At 43.7% G+C, this 27765-nt stretch overlaps 1 protein-coding gene across 1 annotated transcript; it reads left to right on the forward strand.

Annotated features, from left to right (window-relative positions):
• Window positions 1-2252: 2252 nt before the first annotated feature.
• Window positions 2253-26347, forward strand: eif3ea (eukaryotic translation initiation factor 3, subunit E, a). The gene is made up of 13 exons (XM_076012620.1): window positions 2253-2397; window positions 3651-3768; window positions 3867-3984; window positions 5228-5270; window positions 6069-6173; window positions 11357-11482; window positions 11841-11965; window positions 14086-14212; window positions 15359-15460; window positions 18854-18963; window positions 24090-24192; window positions 24574-24708; window positions 26189-26347. The coding sequence occupies exons 1-13, from the start codon at window positions 2308-2310 to the stop codon at window positions 26222-26224; spliced, it is 1338 nt and encodes a 445-aa protein (XP_075868735.1). The 5' UTR covers window positions 2253-2307; the 3' UTR covers window positions 26225-26347.
• The last annotated feature ends 1418 nt before the right edge of the window (window positions 26348-27765 follow it).

Below are 27765 nucleotides of genomic sequence, written 5' to 3' on the forward strand. Positions count from 1 at the left end.
AACATTCAATTTAATGGTACAGGATTAGATTAGAATTAATTAGAGCCAATGCCTGTTCTCGCAAAATGTGACCTTTTTTTCACCATTGCATTTATTTCACCGCATTTCTCTTCTGGCGCAATATACTGCCATAAGATCTGACGCAACTTCACACAATAGTTCTCTTCCAGATTTTTTCCCCTAAATTTACTGTGACAAATATTATTGCGTGCAAGTATTAAACTATATAGTCTCCCACACATTTTATAAATTACTTTATTCATTCATTTCAATCATCTATTTCCCTTTTACCCTACTTACTGCAATTTATGGGTTTAGTTTTGCTTGTCTCCATGAAGACAGATGGGCAAACTTGCTCTTGAACTTTTGACAAAGTGGGTTCTATATATCTTGGCCTTAAATTATGTTTTGTGGTTTGGAATGTTTGATTTGAAAATCCAAACACAATGTTTCTGAGAAAAGCACATGTGAGAACTGACCAAGCAGTGTTAAAAAGATATACAAAAGTCAGCATGACACACGCACATTAAAAAGGCCTTTGCACATCTCATTTTTAGTGCCTAAAGGAGGTTTAATGTAATCACTCCACTCCCATTTTAATGACATTTAAAATTGCATCTTTTTGCGTTGTCAGTAACTTTTTCAAATTGCCATGTCTTCTAATCTTCAATTTAAAATTTCCATACCAGCAAATGAAGACACAGTCCTGCAAGAAACATTAAGTAAATGAAGTGATGAGTTGACACACCAAATACGCTGTCTTTGAACTGTTTTCAAATATATAATTGCCAAGAAGGATGACTAAATAGTCACATTTGGTTCTAATTATTTCACACACAGCATCCCAACTTCTGTGGATCCAGGCTGCACTTACAGTCATTGCGGTTCCTGGACAGAGAATGGGATGTTTTAAACATTACAATCATCTAACTCACGCAACTGAGGCACTATCTTTTAAAATTCTATAATAATTATTAGATGCATGTCTATGAGGAAAAAGTATCTGAACAAACAGAAAGGCAAATACTGGTTGTGAGCAGCAGAGAAACTCTTTTATTGTGACCATGTAAAGCCAATACAGCAGCCAAAGAGCCTGTGGTGCTTGCTAGGCTGGCCAAATGATGCATGAGTGACTGTTTTCACTTCAGAAACCTTTCCCAAAATCAAGCGTACAACACAAAGGAGTCTTCAGCAGCATTTGAAGCAAGTTGCCGCTGAGGCAGAGCTGACTGTGTCAGGAGCACCCGGTAAAACAGCAACTGGCTATGGTGAGTGCTGTCTGTTTATGACTCATTTCTACCTGCAGTCAGGCGGCAGCGAGAAGTGGGAGTGGAGCAGCATGAGTCCATTAGTAACAAGGGTTGAATTGTGTGAGGACACACGCCAGCTTCATGTGGTCATTGAAGAAAAAAAAAAAACATGGTGAAACCTATTAGAGATGGGTCATTTAGGAGCTGATATTGGCTGTTGTCAGCCTCGGTATGGTCAACACATGGGCACGTTTTAAAGGGCAGTTGGGAGGAGTTAAGCCGATGGTTCAATTGAACAGTGAAAACATTCTTACTTTGTGGAAAAGTCAAATGATTGGAAATGATCTGGTTGTTTTAAGAGTGAGTTTGCGCTTGTCGTGGATATATTTGCCCTTATATGGCTACCTTCCCCGTGAAAAAAATGTACACAGCCATGGACAGAGGAATATTAGTGGTGTCTGGAATGAAGCCCTTGTTTTTACATTCAACAAACTGTTGACTTGGATTCCGCTTTTTAAATTAAATGTTTGACTGGGTCAACACCACAAGGAATTTATTGAAATGTTGATAGGATTCCAAGTCAGTGGCAAAACCTTTTGAGAAACCAGTAAAGATGCCATGAAAATGAGGCCTGTTGAAAGTCCAGTATTAACAGTAAGAGTATAATATGTTTTCAAAGTGTTTTATAAATCCTGCACCTCATCCGTAGGCCTGGCATTCCCACATATTGAGGGGAAGTGAGACTGGCACTCTGAGGGAAATATTTTTTTGTGTGAAGTGTCCTGGGAGAACTATAACAGAAAAAGGGTGGACTAAAACTGTTGAAATGTTATATTTCCATTATTATTATTATTATTATTATTATTATTATTATTATTATTATTATTATTATTATTATTATTATTATTATCATTGTTAGTAGTAGTAGTAGTAGTAGTAGTAGTAGTAGTAGTAGTATCTATCTCTCTATCGACCAATCAAATGCATGCGCCGGTGATTGGTCCGCTCCTGGGTAGGAGGCTGAATCGCACTTCCGCTTCCTTTTCCTGGAGCAAAGATGGCGGAGTACGACCTCACCACCAAAATTGCCCACTTTTTAGATCGTCATCTCGTTTTCCCTTTGCTGGAGTTCCTGTCTGTAAAAGAGGTACGTGATCCAATAATAACACTACACCTTGTGAATGTTTTTTTCGTAATCGCAACCGGTTTTATTAGGTTCTAAACCGAATCTGGCACACGCGTGTTCGCCGCGGAGTTGGTCACATTTTCTTGTACTGTGTTGAATCCACGTTTTACGTTTGAGGAACTCGTTTGCTTCCTGCATTCAAAATAAAAGCACAGACACGGAGAAATGTACCCTTTTGGGACGTGTGCTTCTCTAAACCACCTCTTATTATCCAATGGGTTGTAAGTAAATAGACATTAACTCGGATTGTGACACTGCCGCGCGAGTATTTGCTTCGTTGTACAAAATATACCCAATTTGATTTTCTACTTTCGCGAAATTAAGACGGAAGTTTTTACATAATTACGTAAACTTTACGTCCGTTTTGAAAACCACGCGCCGGAATGGGGTTTCGGGAGTGCGTGCTTCTTCTTAGCGTCGTAGCTGAGAGGTACACATGTGCGGGGCGGTGTTATCGAACACGGTAGCTTCCTGCGGATCAGCAGTTTCACCGCCCGGTGGGGATACGCTGGTCAAGGAAACTGGTGACTGTGCTCACGAGTAATGCTAATCACTGGAAGCTAACAAAAGTGTTTCGATAGGAGTAATGCTAATCATGGGAAGCTAACAAAAGCGTTTTGTTCGTAACCAAACTCATAAAAGTCACGAAGTGTATTCATTGTTTGAGACTCGTGGTTAGAACTGGGAAGATATTTAGGTTAACTTTGCATCTATTCAGACAACGAGCTAACAATACAATACCTGTTACTCTTTGGCTGTCGGTTCCTTTTTCGCAGTGGACGAGCAAATAATTTTTAATCCGATAAAACGCAATGGTGCCTCTTGGTATCCTACATAGAGGATTTAGAATTTACCTCCCCCTGGTAGACGGCTGACTATGTTCACTTGGCTTTGACAAAAACTATCCTTCCGTATGAGCCGACTTAAAGCAACACGTTTTTTCTTAAAGCCATTTTATTTTGAAGTTGTTTTCACGAACCAGTCAAGTGGTCAGAGGCCTTAATAAAACTCAAGGAGCACGTCACCCTGTTTGTGTGTGAAGTATAAAATCAGTTTTTCATGTTGTTTTTTTTTTTAAAAATATATAAATACTGTTCTTTCTACGCTGTACTATCAACAACAACAAACCCGATTAAAGTGCATGCTACTGCTCTTGTAACTTTGTCCTAACTCTGATTTGATTATTAATCAGATTTTAATTTCTATATTTTCAGATCTATAATGAAGAGGAGCTGCTTAATGGCAAACTGGACCTTCTCAGTGACACAAACATGGTTGACTTTGCCATGGATGTGCATAGAAGCCTTTTTCCTGAAAAGGAAATTCCTCAAAGTAAGGGCCAGTGTTTAATTCTTCATTTAGGACTTTTTTTTTTTTCAAACTTAAAATTTATTCAAGTGCCGCTTACACTTTCTTTCTCCCTGTTTCAGCTCTGAGGGAAAAAAGGACTGAGGTTGTGGCCCAGCTGAAGCAACTACAGTCAGAGACGGAACCCATCGTGAAAATGTTTGAGGATCCAGAGACTACAAGGCAGATGCAGTCCACCAGGTACATCCATCCATTTTCAAATGTTCAAAATGTTAATATTCTTCTTTTGCTAATAGAAGCATTGGCCTCAAAAATGTAATCAAATGTGATCCATAGTTTAGCAGCATCTGGCTCATCTGTCTCATTACGATTACACCACTGCATATGTTTAAATGATCTGCATACTTGTGACATTTCACTGTTTTGAGCTTATCGATTCTTATTGCTGGTTATTTCATATTTCCTATGACACGATCATCAAGTTGTCATCATGATAAAGACCTTATTTAATTTTTTTTTCAGTTTATATATGCAAGTAATTTAGACTGCATAATGCTTTCAGTTGTTGTAATGACTGGTTACAGTAGGCCTATAGCGCTCAGTAGTCTTTATTTGGAACTGCCGAGGCCTAGTTATTGCAGCAAATCACATTAGAGACATGTTTTTAAACAATCTCTCAATAGGTTCTGAGCACCAGTTAGTCTGTTCTGTGATTTATATAAATATGAGCTTGGCTTGTGAATCTCAAACTTTTGTGCCGAAGATGACGGTAATTCTGTGCAGATTTTTTGTGGGACGTCTTGGCACCAAATTTCTTGCGAAACCTCAAATTAGCAGAATTTATGAAACAGAATTTCTACAGCGTGTTCACACAAAATTCTTTTTCCTCATTTTGTGTTTGTGCAAGGATAAACATGTTTGACGTGTCGAATGGTTAAAACAAAGCAGTTATGAACTAACTTATTACCAACAGCTCAAAGGGATCAAGATTTGTGTTGTAATAAACAGCAGACTTAATCACAGGGACATGAGATGAGTTGAGCAAAGAAAATCCTTCTTACTAGAATTCACCCAATATGCGTCAGCAATTGCAGGTCCACTTATTTACAAAGTGATTTTAGCTTCGCGCCCACCATCAATGTCAACATCTGAGACTAGAGAGGCAAAGTTGTAAAATGTGGTTGACACGTGACATCATTGCTTTGTTATGTCGGAGATAATTAAATGCACTTTTCTCTGGAGACGCAGTTCATTACACAACTAGCACCCATTTGTAATAGCCAAACCGAATGCAATAAACTGGCCATGATATTGTTTTACATGTCAAATGGCCTTTATTTATATGCAGCTCTTGACTCAGAACAGAAGTGGAAAAAGATACCTGAAGCACTTAAAACGCCAGGACGTCAGCCAAATGGCAACTGGAGTCAAATGACCTCTCGCCACGATGAGGCCTGTCTTCATTTTCTGTTTTATTTCACAGGGATGGACGAATGCTCTTCGACTATTTGGCAGAAAAGCACAACGTAAGTTGCCCCGCTGTGCTGACGTCTCCCTTTCTCCGCTGTGTTTCCCATGCCACTTGTGTGAACCCGCAGTTGTTCTAGGGGCGAAATGGGAGGACCCGAAACCCTTGACTCATTTTCGGGGTTTGTACGGCTTGCACAAATTCTGCGGACATTTACATTCTGTGGTGAATTGTTAAGAATAAACGGAGTAGCTCGGGACCCGTGGATGGAGCCGCAAGAATGCCGGAGCTTCTATATTTACCGTGATGTTTGGCTTCTTTCCTTCCCCGCTACTGCTCTCCTCCCACTCCGGTATCCCGCTGACCTGGGTGCTGTCCCCAGTGTACCTCGCGACCGACGAGCGGGGCCCCTGTGGGAAAGGCCCGGCAGCCCAAAGCGTACGGCCATTCACACACAGAATGGCCTTACGTCAGCCCATGCTGCTCAGATCTAGTGGGCAGCAGGAAGGACGGTCAAATGGAGGAGGACCAGAGCTTGAAATCCATCCCCTATATATACTTATGCAATTGCAATTGAGGTCACATAACCACTTCTTGGGATTTTGAATATTTTCCTGGAAAATAGTGCTGATATGATATTTCACTGTTTACTTTTTATTCATTCAGAAGCCGTGTGCTACCACAGCAGCCGCAAAAAAACATAAAATCAAAAACAAGATTGTTCCTATTAAGTTGAAGTTATGATTGAGCCTCCTTTTCATACACTTCGGACATAGATCTGTAAGTCACTCAGTCTGAGGTATACCCTCCTCCTTTTCCATTCCTTGACGCTGGTGTCCTCGCGTTCTTTTTGCAGTTTCGTCAGGAGTACTTGGACACACTGTACCGATACGCCAAGTTCCAGTACGAGTGTGGAAACTACTCTGGCGCCGCGGAATATCTCTACTTCTTCCGTGTCCTGGTAAGTCCAACCTCATCACAGTGTTTACGCTTTAGTTATTACTTGTTAATGTCTGTCTGAGAATAACCCCACACCTGACCCCCCACACCTGACTCCACACCTGACCCCTCTTAGTGCCTTTCTTCTTTCTTGTTGCTCTTGTTTCCATACTAAATCAGTTTGTCCATCCGACTTATTAAAATTAGACTTTACGTTATGATCAACAAATTGCTTTAATTCCTCAGAAGGTTGGTCGCATTGAAAAGAACACTTAGAAGTAATGGAATGTGAAAAGCTTACGTCATTGCCTCCTCAATTCCCTGCACGTCCTCTGTATTAGGAGAAGACAGCCACTCTAATACTTGAGCAGGATCTTATACTGGGCCAAGTGATCAGTGGCGGGCTGCATAATCTGTCTGTAGTCTTCTCATGGGGCAGACCTGAGCAGACAGCTTATTGATTGGAGTGCCGTGGCCAGCGAGTCCCTCGTCACGACTTCTGAGGTTATGCTGTGCTTTAAGTTATGCAAAGCATCCCTCCATTCGTCAGCCTCCTGCTTTCCCTCTTGAATTCAAAATGGTGATCTCGCAAGGGGAAGAAGACCAAATTACAGGGTCCAGAACTTCAGAAATCATTTAAATTAAGTCATTTTCAAGATAAATGTTTTCTAAGCAAAAAACAAAATGAAGGAAGCCAGCAAATGATTTGCAAGGGAAGATAATTACAGCTCGGAGACTACTGGCAGTATTGTTGTTGGTGCACAAGCACACTCCCCGTTTTCTCTGTAAACAATGAGACTTGTTGCTCGGCTTTTGGCATTTGCGGCTTCTCTTCCCTTGCCTTCGAGAAATGAGTAAAAGATGAGGACTTGGGCTGCAGACAAGTTCAGCGAAGTTTGACATGGCAAAACCTGCCAGTGTCTTTGGGCAAAAGGTTTGAGTCATGGCAGAGTTTAAATCTGTCCTTGCGGAGTGCCACCTCATCTGTTTGAGTTTTGCAGACAGGCATTTTAAGTAACACGCTGAGCTATATGCGACGCATTGTTGTTGCTCAGCACTCGGTATTAAGAAAGCAAACATGCTTAAGAAGAATCAGGGTCCATAAAACAGCACATACACATTGGAATATATATTAAAACATTACACATGCAGTATGCATTATATATTTTTTACAAATGTTTTTATGTTTTTTATTTTCATAGTGCCTTTAAACAATCAGATCTGTGTTACATAAGATGACAAAAAAAAAAAAAAATCAGATTTAGGCGGTGTTCACACTGTGGGCCCACAGTGTCTCTAGTTGTCCTCTGGCTTTTGTTTTGTCTTTGCGTTCACATTGTGGTAACGCAAGGACTTGTACCAAAGCCAGGCCTGAGAGAATGGGCATGAAACAGCATTTTTTCTTCTATCCATTAGAGTATGAAACATTAAGACCATCATTTTCCTCCAAGTCATAATTGGAATTTGATACCGCACAGTTGCCTCTTCGTCTTCTGGATGACAGGTCTTGGGAAAGCCATGCGCGCTCATGATGCTGCAGAGGACCCCTCCTTGAAACCTTGGCAGTGGCTCTGAGCGGTGATGAACACTCATCACTACAAACAGCCCACTTAACCCAAAACAGTTGGATTCATCTGCTGCGTTTTTTTTTCTCCCTCACTCATCCGCTCAAGTTCTCCAGAAGGAAGAGTTGCATCCGAGACAAGTTGATGAGTAATTCCCCCAAGATTTCCACTTCCACTGTGCGCCAAAGAAATGCATTTGCAATGGATATGACCCTCTCTCCCAATAACAGTTGTTTATGGTTTTGCAGTTCAGTCTAAATAAACCAAAATTGCTTTAATTGAGGTATGTTGTTCAGGGTCCAGCATCGTTTTTTTTATTTATTTTTTGAATATCCTATCCTTGATATTGGCTTCTCATTTAAAGCTATAGACAGTTCAGGCTCTGCAGCAAAGCATGTGTTGTTTAGATCCTGAGAAGGCGATGGTCTTTTTCGTATAAATGTATTTAATTAGGCCTGGGGACATACTAGAGAATTTTGGCTTGATTCTGATCCCAATTTGTTCCCCACAAACAGTCAGGGGGTGGTGGCCTTCATCTCCCTGTCTGAGGTCTCCCACATTTTTCAAATGGGTGAAGATATGAAACTCCTCAGGTGTGTTGCAGCCCAATGGCAGTGCGTATCCTGCCCCTACCCCACCCCCTGTGTTTTCAGTGTTTTGTGGACCTCCCATCCTCTGGCTGCTCTTTCAATCCGCCCCCCGCCCCCCCATGGGAGAGGTGAGGCGCCGTAAAGTCATTTAACGTGGGAAACCCAGTCAATTAAACCAAGGAAGCCAGCCTTGCAAAATCCATGCCCCAGGTCCTGTTACAGCGTGGCCTAGCCCCCGAAAAGAGCAACTTATTCATATCATCGCTTAATGCAGGGATTGAGTGTTGAGAATAAAGATTGAGTATCCCGACGGAGCCGCAGCACAGTCAATTTATTGTTGCTGGTCAGCCAGCGAAAATGCGCTGGCCATTTCACGACCCAATGGAAAGTCAAGGCACCTGCTGGAAAAAACCCAGGTACTGAAACTGTGGTGGCGTGGCCGTTTGTGAAAGCCAGACCGTGTGTGTGTGTGTGGAAGGCTGCCACCTTAAAGGACTTGGAGGTCAGCAAAACAAGAGGAGTTGTGGATTTCCAGAAGTCGGAAGTAAAAACAAAACGACGACAAAAAATGCTGATCCTTTATATGTGATCTGTCTGTTATAGGTTCAGACTCTGAAATATTTATAGCGGAACCAGTCTCTTCTCTCGACAGTTTGACTTCTTTGTCTTGTCCAGTGTGTTTCAATAACATCAGGGAGACTCGCCTTTGGCAAATAAAAAAACGCCTTCATTTCTAAATAATCTCGGCAATTTGCGGGGTGCCTGCGGAGACCTGTACTACTTTTTTTTTTAAGCGTTTCCTCTTCTCGTACGTCTGTCATGTGTCACAGTCCACTTGAACGGCTGTCCGGCGGGGGGGAGGGAGGTGTGGTCAGGATCTGGCTCTCTCTGGCCAGTCGGCAGACACCCACCCACTCCGACTTCCTGCTTGACTCACGTCGCCGCGTCTGCTGCTTGCTGTTATCTTAAACTGCCGCCGTGGGCTTTTCCCAGGAGCCCCTAGGGTGTAGTCCCCCGCGTCCACCCCAGAGTGATTGCCTCTGCCGAGGTTCAGAGGCATTCTCAACCTGTGTTTCATTACCTGACTCCTTCTGTTTATTTAAGCCAGCCCTGGAAATCAGAAGCGGGGTAGGCTGCAACATATTTGGAGAGTGATTATCCTGGAAAGGATGTGTCTTGTTAGTGTCAGTTCATATTTCAGCCTAATCACCTCGCGACAGTGACACAGTGGTCCACACTCAATTAGGTTGCTGGATGGAGATTATTTCAGTCGTCTCGCTCGTGAGCGGTGTGCAGAAGCCGCCGCCACCGCTGACGAAAGTGACCTTGTGCTTCCACTGAACGTTTTGCTCCACTAGCAGGTTTGTGTTTGTGATTTAGGTGCCTGACAATTGAGGGGTTTTCTGGGCACAAAACTAAAGCGTCTTGTGCCCCCCCCACCCAAAAAAAAAATGCCCTGAAATATTTCTGTCAAGAATCAACTTGATTATTAATCAAAAACATTACATTACGTAAGCCTTTTCCATATTCATTTGAGTATCAGTTCAAACTTATTTCACAAAGCTCATTTAATCATGGCGTTCTTTCTATTTCAATCTCATTTTGCCATGCATTGATCTTAAGTCCTAAAGAGCTAATGGTCCAAAGATAAAACTTTTATGTTTTCACAGAACAATAGTTCTCAGGATGTTTTAGAGTTTTTTTTTATTTTCTGTTCAACTCTCCTGTCACATGTGCATTTAATTCAAGCAACTGCTGCTGGTATAATTTATAAAAGAAAGTACAATAAAGCTGCTTTGCGAGGTAAAAGTGCCATTCCGCAGTGAGTTTTGAACTGGATGTTGATTGATAAGTGAAAGGATTTTATAGTGCAGTGTGTCTCTGGTACATTCCACTTTTGCTTCGAGCTGATGGTATTATAGGTGATGCTTTACATTCTGTTCAAATAAATAACTGCCCCCAACTGTATCCACGGCCCGCTGTTATTACAGGCAACGTCACATTGGCCAATCCTTCTGTTATTTTGGAAGAAGCAATCTGCAAGTGGGTTCAACCTTTCTAATGGATTTCCTTTCGTACCTGATAATTGAAGATTCACAAAATTAACCGGGAATACTCCGATTGATTGGCTCTTGGACGGGTGAATTGTCCTGCGCAAAGCCAGACCATTTGCTTGATTATTTAGCGCTTTCTCTCAGCCTCGTCTGAGTTTTATAGAGCACAATTTGTCCCAAGTCTCTGGCTTTTTGGGACGCATAAATCAGAAAACTCCTTAAAAGCCGTTTCAATATTAAAAGTCCGCGTTGGGCTGCGTTCACGCCAAGTCCGACAAACGGGTCAGTGGAAGTTTGTTTGTGTTTCCGTGGATCGCTTCAAGGCGTGGGTGTCACAGTGGTCGTGGCAGCTGAAAAGTTCACTTGCTGGATTGGTGTCCTGTAATTGATTTTTCCAGCTGTGGGTGCAGCTATTGGTGTGGTCCAGCAGTCGTTTTGCTTTGAGGGTTTCATCGAAAGTAATCGAGTAACGCTGCATTATTCACTTTGAGTGCTGAGATGGTGGAGTCACTTACACACTCTACGATCACACCCTGACCGGTTTAAACTGTCTATTGGAATTTAGTTACCGAAAATTAAATGTCAAGCCACTTTTTTTTATTTTATTTTTTTTACTTATTTATTTAAAGGATTGTTCCACTTTTTGACAACACCCATGCTGTTATGCTGTTAATGTGGAAATAGGAGCCGTAGTTAAGACATGCACTGTATATATCACCAACCAATTGAGGGCAGATGGACTTTCAAGTCATTTTTGAGAATTTTGAAACATAAGAGCTGATTTATGAAGTTATGGCATCTTTTCGAGTTGTAATTGAAGTTCCTCATTGGTTGGGGAAAAGAATGAAATTATTTTTATGGTTGTTGTGATCCTAAATGGGTAAACCCACGTCTCCGAACGCAGAGAGAAAGTTGATGTGTGTGTGTGTGTGTGTGTGTCTGTCTGTCTGTGTATATAATAGTGATACAGCTGCACCGTGTCTCCTCCCTCCCCAGGTCCCAGCCACGGACAGGAACGCTCTGAACTCGCTGTGGGGCAAGCTGGCCTCCGAGATCCTGATGCAGAACTGGGAGGCGGCCATGGAGGACCTGACCCGCCTGAGAGAGACTATCGATAACAATGTAAACGCCCCCCACTTCTCAGAATTTGATACCTCGTTTAGTTTCCCTTACACGGACTCTCGTATTGACATTTCGCTTGCAGCACAGCCCTGCTGTGGCATTTTATTCCTCGCCCACAAGCCCTCATCTGACTATTTAAGAACTTGGATTGGAGCGTAAAATGGCCGACTCGGTGCGATTGATGACCACGTAGGAGGCGTATTGCTTAAATTGTCTCTCTTTGTGCTTACCGTGGAGCCTGCGCCGCTTGACTATGAATAAGACAAACCAAATATTAAATTTGACCTTTATTTTGTTTTCCCTCTCTCGGGCTCTTTTCTTCTCCCCTTGTCTGTCTTCCAAACTTTGTCCCGTCCAGTCTGTCACCTCCCCGCTTCAGTCCCTCCAGCAGAGGACATGGCTCATTCATTGGTCCCTGTTTGTCTTCTTCAACCACCCCAAGGGCCGAGACAACATCATTGAGCTCTTTCTGTATCAGCCGCAGTAAGTAAAATGTGCAGCATAATGTGTTCAACTTTAGCTTCACCTACGTTTACGTCCAGGACTGCGCTCAAGTTTTGCTTTGACACGAATTATTGGTAAAGATAACGTCACATAATCGGTTCAACGGCAAATGTAATAATTTGCTAAATTCAGAATTTCACTCTTCTTCACTGTTTAACTTAATAGTAGGAGTGTTTGACTCTTTGCTCGTGATGTGTTGATTGGCGTGGAAGGTGGGAGCGCGGCTTTTAAAAATGTACATTCATTTTACAACACTGCGATAATTCTCCAAGATCAGTTTTAATTCTGAAAAACATGCTCGTTATCTTCCGACCTTTTCCATCTCAAAGAGAAGCCGGTGTGCTTTACGGCCACACTTTGGGCCGTGGGCTTCTGTGCGAATCCAGCTGGTATTTTTTCAAGTGGTTTCAGAGGACCGTTTTTGTGTGGTCTGTTTACTCTCCAAGTCGAGAATGAGGCCATGTGTATTGCAGATCGGAAACTTTATACTCCGTGTTAAAATTTGCACACCACCTATTTTGATGTCTTTGCCTCCCCCTCCCTCTCGCTCCCCGTTCTGATTGCAGGCTTGTATAATTGTGCAGATGATTGGGTTCCACAGACAGTATCAGAGGCGACCACAACATAGGGCACTCAAGTCTCTCGCTCCCTGGGATTTTACTCAGTTTTTAATTTTATTGCGGATGATTAAGGAGGCCTGCCCAATAATTACTTGAGGAAAAGCTCACCCAGCCCTCTGTGTGGACAAACTGAGGTAGTTTTGTGTGCTTTGCAGTTTCACAGTCTAGAAACCTCATGTTTTTCCCACAGAGACTTGGCTCGCCCTCCCCATCTCTTGACCAGTACTTCCTTTGGCTATGGTTGTTGACCAGTGGCTGGCCTTCAGCTCCACATTTGACCTCCCTTACCGTTGCAGTCAGCAGATGTTAGTCCAACAATTTGGTTTGTGTACTACTGACAGGCTGCGCTGACTGCAAGAGCAACAGTGCACGGTAACCAAGCATAACACAGGTGCAGAGTGGATAAATACGTCCGAACTATTGAGTCATTTCATTGTCTGCGTTTTGAGTTCATCCGCTGGGCATGATTTCCTTTGCAGACGAGCCTTAGAAAGATTTTGTGACTCTTTCTATCACCCCCCCACCACCACCACCAAAATAAATGTCGCTCCCTAATAGATTATAAGTTATTGCGCTTGATTGCCAAGCAGCATGTCTCAATGGCATCCTCAGTTACCTCGTACAGTGATGGGTTTCGCCTCAAAACTCCCCAAACTCCAGCCGAGTGTGCTGAAGTAGCCCTCATGCTATTGGAGTCCCCTCAGGAGAGTAAGTAGGTGTAATTTAATCAGAAACACAACACAGAGCTTTGCGGTCAGGCGTCGAGCAGCTACAAAGTCACGGGTGGGAGTCGGCGCTCCCAAAACAGACCGATGTTGGCTTTGCCAAGCTGCCCACTGCCGTTTTTAGACTTCAACATCCCCGCTTTCTTTAATTGTTTGGGGACTAATTAAACCGTTGGCCGCGCGTCCCTCCGCCCCTCAGCAATCGGACACCCGAAGGAGCCCACTCTGCTTCCTGCCCTCAGATTTAATTTGGTAAATAGGGCAATGAATGGGAGGGCGCGAGATGCAATGATGGCTCCGCGACGAGGTCTAACAAGAGTGCTGATAAAATCAATTTTGATTGATTGCCCCCCCCCAACCCCCCCGGCTCCAAATTTGTCTTGGGATTAGAGTCAGCCTGCGACGGCGTCTTGTCTCTTGTGTTCAGCCAGTTGACCTGTAGCTGAAACATCAGTAGCCCATGGATTAGGTTTCAGCTACTGGGCAGGTCTCTGCTCACTGATCTATATCTTCTTGCCAGAGTTTCCTTTTCCTCCTCCCTCCAGTGGGGCTCTAATGAAAGGTGGCGGCTTAACGCCGAGTCTCGCGTCCAGAAGTTCGGCTCTCGTCGGGGACATTTATCTGTCCTGGCTCCGTCCCAAATGCCAGGAGTCAAACAGGCATCCGAAATGTTGCATTGGGTGTCATTCCAAACGGGAGACGGCGCCTTTGATCAGCGCGATAAAGTAATTGCGTTTGTCCTTCCCACATCCAGATACCTCAACGCGATCCAGACCATGTGCCCCCACATCTTGCGTTACCTGACCACAGCCGTCATTACAAACAAGGATGTCCGCAAGCGTCGGCAGGTTCTGAAGGATTTGGTGAAGGTCATCCAGCAGGTACTTAATGGGTTTATTTCACGTGCATGCTAAGTGGGTGTGAGCCGTCGTTGCCTGCAGACCACGGACGCTTTGACGAATGAGTCGAGCTCCTTGCACACCAGGCACATTTTTGTCTGATTGAATTTCTCATCCGTACGTCATGACAACCATTTTTTTGGTAGCTAGTCAGTGCAGTCTCTCACACAAACACTGAAATTCATCAAAACTTAGTTGTTTTTTTCATTTTAAACTAATTTTTTCATTTTTTTTAAAAAATACTTTTCATTTTGCAAATTTAGTTTTAGTTTTGCAGGTCATCTTTGTTTTTGTTTTTTTTTTGTTTTTAAAAACTAGGAATTATTAAATACTAAATTTCAAAAATATAAAATGAATATTAATAAAAAAAAAATACTGTTTGAAAACTTCTATATAGTTTTGAAATAACTACTATACTGATTAATAACATTAAAAACAGGATGCACATAATTGAAACTCATTTTAGAAATATTTTTATTTCATATTGTATTTAAACTGATGCAACCATACAACATTAAACATTGATGCGATGTGTTGTGTGATGCAGCTTCTTGGCTTCTGGCAGTTTGTGTTGGGTGTACTGTCGCTCCATGGGTTGTTTCTAAGGAAAGAAGTGAAATGGATGTAACGTTGAAAAAAAGAAGTTACGGCAGCTGGACTTGCTTTTTTACATTGGCACGCAAAGTTAATATGTTGTAGCATCTAATAACGTATTCAGCAAAGAAGCTCAGCAGTAGGTTGTTAGGTTGTTCTAAATGACTAAAGCATGTCATGCTCTGTGGCCTTGGGGCACTTTTAGCTCTGTCTCAAACATGATTTTGAAGTTTTTCAAACTGTTTCCCTTCAATTCCTTTTTAAATTGTGTTTATTTTGCTCAAATGACGAGAAGGATTTTGTTGACCGCAGAGTCATTACTGTGAAGCACTTGTACTGAACCAGTGTTTATGATTTCCTTTTCTTTATCCAGTGAACGCATGTAAGATTACACATGATCTAAATGCCTTGTGTTATATGTAGAGAAACTACACTTATATTTTAATGTTTCTTTCTCAATTTAATTTGAAAACTCACTTGAAACATTTTAACCTCTGTTAAGAAATTTACACTTTTGGTTCTTCCACTTTTTAGGAGTCCTACACTTACAAAGATCCTATCACCGAGTTTGTGGAGTGCCTGTACGTCAACTTCGACTTTGACAGCGCACAAAAGAAACTGAGGGAGTGTGAATCGGTGAGTTGTTTGACTTTCATGCATTTCATCTTCTTCTTTGGAGATTGCTCTTGGTTTCCCTCACGAGTGCCCTCGAACCTTCGCTTGTCCGCTCACTTGATATCTTTGGCACCGTTGTCGTTTGTCTAACCTTCTGCTCGTTCACTCAGCCTTTTATTTTTCTGCGCCGTGTGGGTCCAGCCAGCCAGACACAAAGCCTGGACCTTGTGTCATAGTGTCAAATATAGAGGTCTTCTTGGTCACTGCATGACTCAGGCATCTGTCAGATTTCATTATGGGCTGTAATTGACCCAACAGGGTTGCGGCGAACAATAAAAGCTTTACAAGCAGGGCTCCTGTGAGGTGTGCAGACGCCTCAAAATAAAGGAGATGAAAGCAACTTTTTTTTTTAAGACGTTGACCAAGATTGATTGTTTTGCTTCCAGTGTTAGAACAGCTCCTCTGTCAGTGCAGCTCATAATGATCTGGTGCTTGTCTCATTTTTGGCCACTTTCAAACAGGTTGGTACAGGAGCTCCTAATGTATTTGATAAGTTCCTGACGTGCAGTCTGTGTTCAGTGGTTGCGTGTTTAGTTGGCATTGCCTTGCTGGAGATGCACATTTAAAAAAAAAGAGAGAGAAAAAGTTCAAATGAGGCGTGCAAAAAATGGGGAAAAATACATCAGTGCAATTGTTGATTTCAATTAGTCCAAAAAATAAATATACAAGATGGATGAATAGTTGGACCCCCATCGTTGGCCTTCTTCTTCTTCTTCTGCTTCTGCCGCATTATCTGGGGTCGGGTCGCGGGGGCAGCAGCCTCAGCAGAGATGCCCAGACCTCCCCGGCCCCAGTCACCTCCTCCAGCTCATCCGGAGGGACCCCAAGGCGTTCCCAGGCCAGCCGGGAGACATAGTCCCTCCAGCGTGTCCTGGGTCTTCCCCCGAGGCCTCCTCCCGGTGGGACATGCCCCATCGTTGGTCACCTCTGCATATAGTGTGCAAGAGGACCAACCAAAATTCCAGAGCCAGTAAAGAGCAGATTATTGACCCCCCCTGCACACTGCAAGGATAATGATGTCTGACAAAAGCAATTGCTCTCAAATGGTGTATGCCACCCAAATGTGGAATTGAAACATACACCACCACAATGTAATTAAAAAAAAAAAATCTTGTGCAGCAATATTTAAATTTTTACATATGTTTGGGTCACTGAAAAAGCTTCCGTAGTTTTCAGTAACTTGCATTGTTTGAGATACAACCCCGCAAGTGTTGCCTTTTCTCTCTTGGGTACAGCGGGTGGTCGGAATAACAGAAATTCCTCAACAACACAATGATGAATTGTGTGTTGTGTTGATCGCTTGCAGCCCAGCAGGCCCCATTCTAAGTAGTCGGCGAGGTTCCGGGGACACATTCAGCGCACATAAATCACATTCAGAGAGCAGGTGTCCTCACTGTTGTCGTTCTGCTCTCTCTCTCTCTCTTTTTTTTTTTTTTTTTGTGCAACTTGATCCTACATCATTCATTGTGTACGCAACATAATTTGGTGTCCCAGATGACTTGATCATTTGAACCTGCAGAGGAATAAAAGGAAAGATTTCTGGTTATTTGGGCTCCTTTTTCATCTTCCTTCTCGACGATAAACCTTTAAAATAAAAAACATCTGGCTCCATCCCACGAGTAAATGTTTACCTATCATGTCAGCAGTTTGCTCGTGGTGCTCCTTCATTTTAGCCTGTTTTTAAACTAATAAAAATAGTCATCTGCAAAATCACTGTTTAACAACGAGGCAGCTACAAACAAACTATCTCGAGTGGATTTGTTTTACTTGGTTAAAGGAAATCCAAAGCACCTTCCTGTAGAAAATGAGATTTTTCCTGCGAGAGAGCCTCAAGGGGCCGTCTACAAATGATCACGTGTACTATCAACAATATTAGAGCTGTATCCAGTTTCAGGTCAGACATGACACATGCCCTCAAACGCTGATCTTGTTAAACTGTTGCACATACAAAAAGAAACGCGGGGGGGGGGGGTTAAAAGGAAAAAAAAAAAAAAAGGACAGGGGTTCATTTGCAGAGGCTCTGCTGTGGTGGAAACAGATGCTCCAGCCCAACATCTCAGCTCAGAGTCCGAGCTGTGTATTAAACCCCGGACCGACCTGTCAGTCTTACAGTGCACCGCCACTGGGAGAAAGAAGGCTTATTAACCTCAGTTCACAGGCGCTCTGAGCAAGCTAGGTGCTTTAAGAAAAAGATATCCAACTGGTATCCAATCGTTAACATTTACTGGGATGGCCTGCAACCATTTCTCATTTTGCTCGCTCTTTCGCTTTCTTTTTTTTTTTTTTTTTCCTGCTGTACCTGAATTTGTGATCACTGTCAAATGTGTACTTGCATGTCCACAAATGAAAAGTATATTGGCGGTTTACCTACAGTGGTGCCTTCGAATTGCTTGTAACCGTAGAACCGAGGCCACTTTCATAATCGGAGGCTTGCAGCACGAATCCCAGGCGACCGCGCTTATCTTTTGTTTTTCTGTTTTAAGTTTATCGGCCTTAGATGTGCGCTACCCCAGCCGAAGTGTGTTTTGCCTGTAGTTTGGATGTACTCGAGCAAAACCACTTTCAGCGTAAGCAAACAACAAGAGCTTGTAATTCATGGTGTACCTTTAAAGATAGAGCTCTTTGATGTGAAATGGCGCTTAATGGAGAATTTGGAACACTGGAAGCAACCAGGAAGCCGGTGTGTGTTACGTAACTTGGTTTTTTTTTAAGGTCGTAAACACCTAATGGTGCCGAATAATTCTGATGATCTTCAGTTGTGTAAAAGTGTGCCAAAAAGGCAGCAAATCATACTGTGAGAGGCCATGGTCGACGCTTTAATTGAGCGACGGAGAAGAGCAGCTCCCCCCCCCCCACCCCCGAGACTTTATTGCGAGGGCAATTCAACGGTTGCAGCCATTAAAAACTTGGAGCTCCTGCACACAGGAGTTGACACCAGACCAGATGGCTGTTGATAAGTCGCAGACAGTGCGGTGTCCTCGGCGGTCGCCTCAGCGTGCGCTGTGTTGTCTCATGTTGTGTTCTCTGAATTTGAAGATTTGTGGTCTCATTAAAGCACCTCTCACAGCCTGGGATTACTCATACCCCGTACAAACTACAGAGGGAAATAAAGTTCCTTGTAGCGTAAATCTTGGCTGTGCGATCTTTCTTAATGCCGGCTTTGTCAGGACTGACTGTTCTTTTCCCCCTCTGGATTCCTATCATTTTGAATATATATAAAGCTGCACGTGTGACCACCAATTGCTGACTGTGCTTCGTCAACCTTTTGCTTTACTTGAACCCTGTGACTGTGAAGTTTTGCAAAATTTCTTTTGACGTTTGCTCGGCTTGATGGAAAATACTTTACATTTTCAGGTTTTGGTGAATGACTTCTTCCTGGTTGCTTGCCTTGAGGACTTCATCGAGAATGCCCGCCTTTTCATTTTTGAAACTTTCTGCAGAATCCACCAATGCATTAGCATCAGGTAATTACCTTCCTTCATGTTTTTTTTTTTTTTTAATCTCAACCGTGATGACAGTGCTATTCTCATAGAAAACAAATGGGCAGTCTCGATCGCTGTTCCTAGACAATAGACGGTCGGTAAACAGGAAGTAGTAACGTGGGCTTAATGATTAGAGGAATTTTCGTCACAGATAAGTGTTTATTGCCCCTTCCTCGCACAGTCGTGCTGACCCTACACATCTTGGGGATTAAGTATTTGTGAGGCATAACTGCTTCCAGGTCTTTACAGGTTGTTTTACCCACTAAACTTTTAAGACCGCCCATTCAAGGCCAACTTGTGGGCAGTTTTCCCCGAGGAAAAGGTCACAGTTTAGATTGCTTGACATGCTTCCAGCTGCTGTAATAGACGGGAGCCTCTGGACCCCTCGTCTCTCTGCGAACGCAGTGCAGAAGCTCCTGCGAGCCTCTATTGACTCCCACTTCAAAATTTGTTTGAGTTGCATTAAACAAATTTGACCTTGGATGTCTTCCACAAGCCAATCAATTTAGTCAATGCTAATTATAATAAGCGTAAGTGGAAAGAAAATAAAAGATTATAGTAATTGTCTGCAATTAAGAGAGCCCACGGGATCTGGCTGCCTCTCTCTATCATATTTGGAGAATGAGATGGACGAACGCTCTCATGGTGGATGAAGGTTTTTGATTTATATATGAGGCCGTGCATATATAATAGACATATGCAATATATTGTGCATGTAAAAACTTTGATTTAAAAAAAAAAAAAAAAAAAAAAATTCTGTATTTTGGGTTTATTTCGTACTTACAGGTTCTTGGTGGATGGAGGGACTTGATTTCTTTTTCACAATAGATTATTACATCCTCTGTCAGGTAGAGTCAGGGAGGTCTGTAGTCAAGGTTGAACTGTGGAACATGATCAGGCTCTGTCGAAATCTCCAGTTGCAGATTGTCTGGAATTGATTAGAAGTCCTGGTTCTTTTTGGCAGACATTCTGCAATTGGATCCATTTACTTGTTAAAAACCACAAAGGTTAGTGGTAACACAGAAAGAGGAAGTCAAATGGTGATTTTTCTACTTTACACTCCCCCCCCCCCTCCCTTTGTGTCTTGGACTTTGTTTGGTAAGAGTCTGTGTTGGAGGGAATCATATCTGGAGCGGTTTCAGGGATTTCCGCGTTTTTATTTTTAGCCGCGTTATGACGATGGACAGAGCTTTTCCCCCAAGACGCCAAAATGCCAACTTATTAGCCTTGTCCAGAAGCCCTTTGCAACCCAAGCATGGATGGAAACGAGTTTGACTGCTGTTTTTAATGAGGACAACTTTGCAGCGGTCGGCTATGATGGCTTCACAAATATTTAGGTCATCTTTTGCCCAAAGCTCGGGCCTCACAAGTAGACCAGAAGTTGGCATAATTGAGATATTTTATGCAATGGAGTCTCATGTGAAATAAGTCTTATGGACACTGTAGGCAGCGAAAAACTGATTCCGTCCTGCACTTATAATTGCATACACACATCCTTGAGTCTAGACTCTAGAGTGTCCCATGTGTGTTTCCAATTTAGCTTTGTTTGCCTTGTTTGATTTACAGGGTTTATTTCCTTCGTCCCTCCATGACATGTTTCAGTGGCCAGACCCTGCTTTGACCTCAAACGCACACTTTCAACATTCTGAGTAAATCCTGAAGACACATGATTTGTTTTGTTTTTTGAGGAGTTCTCCCCCCTCGCCCCCCCTCATCAAGAGAGTTGTATTTGTACACAGCAGTAGTTGGAAGAAGTGTCTTGTGTATTTGGATACAAGGCCGAAAATCTTTAAACCTCACAGTTGAGTCATTTAAAAGACCGCACAATCATTTAGGTTTCCCCTCAAAAAAAATCAGTTTTACCCTCAAGCCTAAAGCACAGCGGCTCCAAATGACACAGACTCTCCCAACCACTGTCATATGTTCGCGTTTAACAATGAATTCACTTTGGGTCAATCGTGCCAAGAAAAAGGCTGCTTTTTTTTTTTTTGGGGGGGGGGGGGGGGAGGAAACCCCCTACCCTCAAAACAATCTTTCCCCTCTAACAGAGTTAGACCTCAGTGCCTGACCCTACTTTTTAAGTGTGAGGTTGGTATTAAGCCCCAGCAGAGACCCCTAGCCTGAAGTCGAAAGCTCAGGAGCCGAAGTGAGTAAAGGGTCGAAATGAAAGTGATCCCCGCTCCCCAAAGGAATAGGATCATGATTGTGTAAAACAAAACCATTCATGGTGGCTGCCTACTTGGCTTTAGGGCTTTAGGATGTCAATAGTGTGGCTTGTGAGTCTAACCCACTCCCTGACTCCCTCCTAGCTCCCCCCTCCCTTCTTTTTCTACACTTCTTTTTTTCTTGTGTTCACTCTTGTTTATGAAGTGGTGGTTGTTGCACACCTCAGAGAGACACTAGCTGCATTTCCGTTGCAGTTTTTCGCAAAAATGAAAGCGACATTTCTAAAAATTTCAACAGCGTACGATTGCGATTTGCAGTTGCACTGAATACTGCGAAGCGCCTAAGCTGTAATTCTCCTGAAATCTTGTCCCACGAGAATTACGTATGCTTTTGTTTGTTTATGTTTGTTTGCTGTCAAGAATGGTTGTTCCGAGGGGGTGGGTGTTACTCGTTAGCCCAATGCTCAGGCTCAGAAACCTGATAATGCTTTTGTTTTGATAGTCATGTCTGTCCTGGACTAGACTTACAAGGGCCACTTCTCTTACTGAATTGCCAAACAAAACACCAACCACATACACCTGAGCAGCAGTCGTAACTACAAGGCATATTGACCAGAAACATTTTTTTTTTTTTTTTTCATTTTTTTCCAATTGCCTGGTTGTTGGGAGCAAAGAATTGACGACCGGTCTGGTTTTCAAACCCGCTTTCGGGCGGAGGTCTTAGCCTTACACACATTCTGGGTTCTCGCCTAATTGCATTTCATATTGTATTTCAGCATTAATCACAAAAACACCAATTCAAATAAAAGGCTCCCATTATTGCAATTGTAGTGACATTTAGGTTTGAAATCCAAATATAGTGGCGTGGGCCTGTAATAGCCAACACGTGTTAGCCATCACATTTTTGTTATGTCACCGCACAACTGACACCGAACTTGTTGGGCTCCCAATAACCATTCGTAGGAGCGATTTCGTTGTCAAGTGCCATTTTCGTTGGGTTTTGATCATCCGAAGTGTAGTCAGCTGTCCCACAGGGCTGTGTGTAAGTGACGGATTCAGTTTCCATCGACTCCCCCGTTTCCTCTGGGATGCAAAAGTGCACATGAATCAGGTCGCCCAGTCACTTTGAGACCAACCCTTACTTTGCCCATTATGTTGAGGTAATGTTTTTCTGTTATTTTATTTGTCTTGTATGCTTGAAATGACCAATCCGGACACTGACATCATTCCACTTCCCCTCTTTCTGTGGTTTTGCCACCATTTGACCAGAAGTTGGTGTCTTTTATTTCTGGACACATTATCACAAAGACTTAAATAAATAAGATTGCTCTCGACCACAAGCACAATAAGCCGAAAAAGTAAAGCTTTTTTGGGGGGGCGGGGGATCGTTGTATTGGGTTTTAGGTTTGCACAGCCATAAAGTGAGAAATGGTGCGGTCCGGGTAAATTGGCTCTTACTCACCAAATGAGTCTCGCCAAATGTGATTAACAGACAAGGAAGTGAAAATTAGCTATGAAAATAGTTTTTATGCAGCCCCTCGTAATCCTGTCGTATGAACACACAGATGATAAACACAGCCAGTCTGCAACTAGCCAGTCTGCAACTACCCAATTGCATTCAGTTCAGTTTGCAGGACTTTTTTTTTTTTTTTTTGAAAGGGGTGAGTGGATTTCCTCAGAGATGTGGTGCGTAGTTAAGGTAATTATGTGTGGTGTGCACAGGGGTCGCAGATATTTATTGGGGCCCTTGTACGAAATTTGGTAGGCGTAGCGGGTGGTGGTGGTGGTGGGAGGGGGTGGTGGGGTCAGACAACACAAGGAACAGGGCAGGAAATGTTGGGGGGGATGGGGGTCTGGATAGGGGGTATCAAGGAGGTCTCGTTATTTTGAAAGCCACAAGGGAGGCCAGCTGCACTGGGGAAAGCTTTGCGGATCAAAGAATGAGAGCCACCCTCGTTTCTCCCCTCCTTCCACTGTGACGCATCCACATCTAGTTCCCTTAAAGGGCAGACTGCCCCCCTCCGACCCCCACTCCCTCAACCTGGCTTTCATTTTGTGTGACGGTCGCTGTTCAGACCACTGTGTCATGACCAGCCGCGCGCAGCCAGGTGGGGAAAGTTTGTCTTGAAATAGGTTGGGGCCAAGCGCCGACAGTGTCAGATAGTCGGGCAGGTCGAGTTGAGTCGTTTGTTCACGTCTGTAAATTTTTTTCCCTTTTAAACAGTGATTGCCACGTATTTACAACACAATTTGTGGATTAGTTGCGTAAATCAAAAATTGACTTTACCAGCTGCGGGCTGGTGGTGCCATTACGTACTGCATTGTTGTGTGTGTGTGTGTGTGTGTGTGTGTGTGTGTGTGTGTGTGTGTGTGTGTGTGTGTGTGTGTGTGTGTGTGTGTGTGTGTGTGTGTGTGTGTGTGTGTGTGTGTGTGTGTGTGTGTGAAAAATAAATGACTGCACCATCCTTTGATTAAAGTGGGCAGTCGAGCAAGCTCGTCCAACCGCACTTCCCTCCATTGTTCTTTTCCGCATCATTTTTGACTTTCTTCATAAGCCACATGTTTTATAAAGTCCCCTAAAAACAAATCTGAGATTATGTTTTCTTGAAGAGTGGCTAAACAAAGCGCAGATTGGGCGAAAGGAATTCGAGTCTTCACCAAACACCGAGCAGACTAACGTCCTTCATGAAGGAAAAGGCGGTTTTACTACGTGACCGCGGCATTTAGTCTGTTTTTGCTTTATTAAATTGGTAAATTCGCAGTCGAACCCACCAAATGTTTTCGCTTTCCATTATTTGGACAAAGACAAAAGGGGGAAACGGTTCGTGCCTGTCATACCATGGAGTCCTTTGCATGGGTCATCTCTCCTGCCCGGAGCTCCCGCCTCCTTTCTTTTCCCTGTGCTGGACTTGACTCTCGTGTATTTCCTGTCGTTTTGATCAGCATGCTGGCAGACAAACTCAACATGTCTCCCGAGGAAGCGGAGAGATGGATCGTCAACCTGATCCGAAACGCCCGGCTTGACGCCAAGATTGACTCAAAGCTGGTAAGGCCTTCTGACTTGTTCATTAGGCGGCTTCATGCATGCGATTTGTCAATTGGAAAAATTCCTGCAGCGCTTTGCAAAGTGAAAGTAGTGTTAAGGGGTTTTAAACCTCCTTTTGTGTCTCAATGCTGTCATCGAAAATATTGCAACTGGATTTTACAACCCCGGTTTGGGGTCCCCACTCGAGCATCCACATTCAACAAACATGCGTGTCACAAACGGCACTCTGTCATAAGCAGAATGACATAGAATTACCTCCAGGCACCGACAGTGCCGTGGATGGGAATTGCCCCCCGAGAAGCTGCAGGAGGGCGTTTGAAAGGGGTGGCACATCTGCGAAAGCCTCCGCCCACTTGCTCACCGTCTCGTCCATTCCTGCAGGGCCACGTGGTGATGGGAAACAACGCCGTCTCGCCTTACCAGCAGGTGATCGAGAAGACCAAGAGCCTCTCCTTCCGCAGCCAGATGCTGGTCATGAACATCGAGAAGAAGCAGGCCCAGAGCAGCAAGACTGAGGTGCGTAGTGCGGAAACGGCACCCCCCCCCCCGAAGGCAACCCGGCCGGCCTTTTAACCCGTCGGATAGCTCGGGAAGGTCAACTCGCGAAGCAGTTCAAAGCGACTCAAATGATCGGCCCGGGACAGAACAGGCGAGGCGAAAGAATGTTGATGAACAGCCATCAGCGGAGCTCCCTTTACACGAAATAAGCCAGTAAGAGCAAGTTTAACAGAGCTGACGCTTTCATCCCTCCAATGCTCTTCAAAGGCCTAATGACAAGGTAGATTCCAAACAACCATAAAACGATGGCTGAGCGCCGTGACTCAGCGCAGCAACGTAAATAAGGCTGGACCCCCGCGCCGGCTCTCGGTGAACATCACTCAAAGCCAAGGGTTCCCTGCACTTAGGGCCCTGCTACACTCATCCCATTTAGCGCGCTTTTTTTTGATGTTGACCCCGAGCTGTTTTTTTTTTTTTTTTTTTTTTCTTTTAGCCGGTATGCAACACGTCAAGCGGTACATCCACACGGCGCGCCGCCGAGTGCCGCGAGCCCTCGAGGGCATGCACGTGCGTGTGGGAGCAGGTGGACCGACGGCCTGGTTGCCTCGCAGGGCGCCGCTTGACTCCGCAGTTTCAACAAAGACATGTCGCATGTTGACTTTTTTTTTTTTTTCTTGAGCCGGCGCAACTCTTAAGTGGCCATCTTTTGATGTGGCCAATTACGTTCCCTCCCCATTGTCGGGGTATTTGCAGCAGGTGTGCGGGCCGTAACCCTGCCCTGTAAAACGGCCATCCGCCCACCTCATTAAGAGGTTGCTGTCATTTGACCAGAGAGGCTGCAAACAAGCATCTCCCGCTATCCTCAAGGCTACAAGTCAGCGTCTTGACACAGACCACTTCAGAGGTTTCCTAATGGGTTCGGCCGCTCAGCCCTTGCAGGAATAATGTCAATGTTTAACCTGTTACCCCCGAATTGCAACAGATGCGTGTGCGGCTGCGGGTCTGGTAGGTTTCATTTCGAGTCGGCGTGTGTCCCCTTTTTTTTTGTTTCTTTCTCTGACTGCGTGTGTGGCTCGTCCTTGTGGTCCGTCGCAGCTCCGGCAATCCAAATCCCCCCCCACCCATAACACATTTTCGGAAGGAGCTTCTGTTTTTGCCTGGTGCCTGAACACATTTCCACACAGGACTGATTGCCTGGGAAGGGCACTAAAACAAAATAAAGCATCCAGTCTTTCTTAAAAAAATAAATAAATAAAAAAAAAAAATCTTGGCAATTAATTGTATCTTATTGTGCTAGGCCAATGCAAACTATCAACTTTGTTTTCACACCACTTTCAAAATGCCTATTGCTGCGTTTCCATTACCCCAATAATTGCGCAAAAACCTAAATACCGCAATAAAAAAAGCTGGTAATGGAAACACCTAAACTAAACGAAAAATATGTTTCATTACATCTTCAATTTGAAATTGTTCATGTTCTTTTTTTTTCTCCCCTCAGACTCCAAACTGGGCCGGGCAGGATTCAGGCTTTTAGCAACCGAACGACGGATCCATCCTACTCCTGGTGTGACGTGTTTCAATTGTACACTGACGGATCACAGCGCTGTTTTGCAATGGTTCAAAGTCATCAAGCGTTCAATAAAAGTGACCAAGAAAACCTTTTTTCACCCTCGAGTGCTTTATTTCTGGAGCTTTTACAAATAGAGGTTTGGTGTTTACGTGATTGCCAGTCTTTTTTCAGTAATACAGAAGTTTTTAATGTGTGCCGTGAGTCACATAGTGGGGCAATTAAGACTGCTGCGAGTGATGCGCATCATGTGCGCGCACTGATGATGAATGGCTGTTTAGTCTGTTGGTTTTATGGGGCCTCGGCGGTTCGTTTCAGCCGCGGCCGGCGGAGTGCGACTGGGCTTGAGGGCGGCACACCGAGGTGATGTACAGTTACTGGCGGTCACACTCTCTGCCAGTCATCCAGCCCATCTGAGGACATGAGGGAGCCATAAAGAACCATTAGCCAGACGGACACAATCTTTTTAATGTTCTTCCGAAGCCTTGCATTTCACTCTGCCTTTGACCTTCTCAGACTCCCACTTTATCTTAATTGCTTACAAACAGCCGTCATTTGACATTCCTTTTCTCTTCTTGCGCACACAGTTTTTTTTCTTCCTTCCAGACAATGAGTTTTTGCGAAATGCACCTTGCTGTCTGCGTGGATACATTAAGATTAAAAAAAAAAGTGCTGATTTAATCTGAACAGGGGAGGAAAAGGAGGACAACCAAATTGCTCTTGCAGTCAGTTTAGACTTAACAATTTTAGTCTTGACAATTTAACTTGACAGACCAAATTCAGTTCAATTTCAGTTTATTTTAGATAGAAATACAAATAATATTTTGTTCAAAGTACGTTGGTAAAAAAAAAGAAAAAAAAAGTAACTCCCCCGAAGCTACGTACAGCTTATGAACAGGGATCCAGACACCATACAGCAACCGTGAATCACAACTGAATCCCCCATTTCCATCCAATCCAAAACTTCCTCAGATTCCCCAGATACAAACATTCACACAGACACAAACACCTTCACGAACGAGAGGGAATTGGGACTCGCATAACTTAAAAGCAGCCCACTTGGATGTCTTCACTCCTGGTGGAGTTGGTTGGTAACAGCATGACCCTTTTTTTTGGCGATGGGATGACACACTCTGCATTCCACCCGACCGACTCGCAGGTCAAAGTGCACGGCGGCGTTTGAAGTCTTGGCAAAGCAGTCAGAAGTAGTGAAAAGGCATAAGTGCAATTCTCTGCTCCGCTTCAAATGAGTAACTGTCCCGTTAGAACTGTCGGGCCAGAATGCCATCATTCAGCAACTACTGACAAACTGTTCCTGTACTTCTTATAACTAAACCCATCCTATGCATCTTCTCTCTCCTGAAAGGATTCTGTCAACACCCAGCGGTCTGAAAGCAATACAAATGAGATTGTGGGTAGGTCCTTTAAATATGGATACACAAGAAATTCAGACCTGTAACCTCAGGATTTGGGCTGCCTTGCCGGGTTTTTAATGGGACCAATAAAAT

Source organism: Nelusetta ayraudi, unplaced genomic scaffold, assembly GCF_046127955.1.
Source record: "Nelusetta ayraudi isolate G7.1 ecotype Tasmania unplaced genomic scaffold, CSIRO-AGI_Nayr_v1 ptg000136l, whole genome shotgun sequence".
Lineage (NCBI taxonomy): Eukaryota > Metazoa > Chordata > Actinopteri > Tetraodontiformes > Monacanthidae > Nelusetta > Nelusetta ayraudi.

Coding starts and splice junctions, on each gene's coding strand:
- eif3ea (XM_076012620.1), top strand. CDS start 2,308: ATGGCGGAGTACGACCTCACCACCAAAATTGCCCACTTTTTAGATCGT. Junction 5,271..6,068: donor ATTTGGCAGAAAAGCACAAC/GTAAGTTGCCCC, acceptor TTCTTTTTGCAG/TTTCGTCAGGAGTACTTGGA. Junction 6,174..11,356: donor TCTACTTCTTCCGTGTCCTG/GTAAGTCCAACC, acceptor CTCCCTCCCCAG/GTCCCAGCCACGGACAGGAA.